Source organism: Bison bison, unplaced genomic scaffold (assembly GCF_000754665.1).
Source record: "Bison bison bison isolate TAMUID 2011002044 unplaced genomic scaffold, Bison_UMD1.0 scf7180017864289, whole genome shotgun sequence".
Lineage (NCBI taxonomy): Eukaryota > Metazoa > Chordata > Mammalia > Artiodactyla > Bovidae > Bison > Bison bison.
This window is the reverse complement of record NW_011494861.1, coordinates 11160225-11160551: the sequence shown is the minus strand read 5'-3', so window position 1 is coordinate 11160551 and position 327 is coordinate 11160225. Positions and strand designations below refer to the sequence as shown.

Sequence of the window (327 nt, the reverse complement as noted above, 5' to 3'; positions counted from 1 at the left end):
GGGCGCCGACCTGAGCTACGCCAACCACCGCGGCCGGAGCCCCCTGGACCTGGCTGCCGAGGGTCGCCTGCTCAAAGCCCTGCAGGGCTGTGCTCAGCGCTTCCGGTGAGCCGGCGGGGAGGGGGGTGGGGGGCGGGCTCGAAACTCCGGGCCCTTTCAAGACCCCTGTCCTCACGCAGGGAGCGGCAGGCTGGAGGCAGTGGCAGCGGGGGCTCGGCCCAGGGTCCAAGACTGGTGCTCAGTGCTCCGAACACTGTGACCAACCTGCATGTGGCCGCGCCGACGGGGCCCGAGGCCGCTGAGTGCCTAGTGTGCTCGGAGCTGGCG

At 72.2% G+C, this 327-nt stretch overlaps 1 protein-coding gene across 1 annotated transcript in view; it reads left to right on the top strand.

Annotated features, from left to right (window-relative positions):
* Positions 1-327, top strand: part of MIB2 (mindbomb E3 ubiquitin protein ligase 2) — a 12064-nt gene that overhangs the window by 11178 nt on the left and 559 nt on the right. The window contains exons 17-18 of the mRNA XM_010849997.1: positions 1-105; positions 180-327. The exon at positions 180-327 is cut by the window's right edge and continues 10 nt beyond it. Coding sequence (XP_010848299.1) covers positions 1-105; positions 180-327 — 253 coding nt within the window. The remainder of the gene's footprint in view (positions 106-179) is intronic.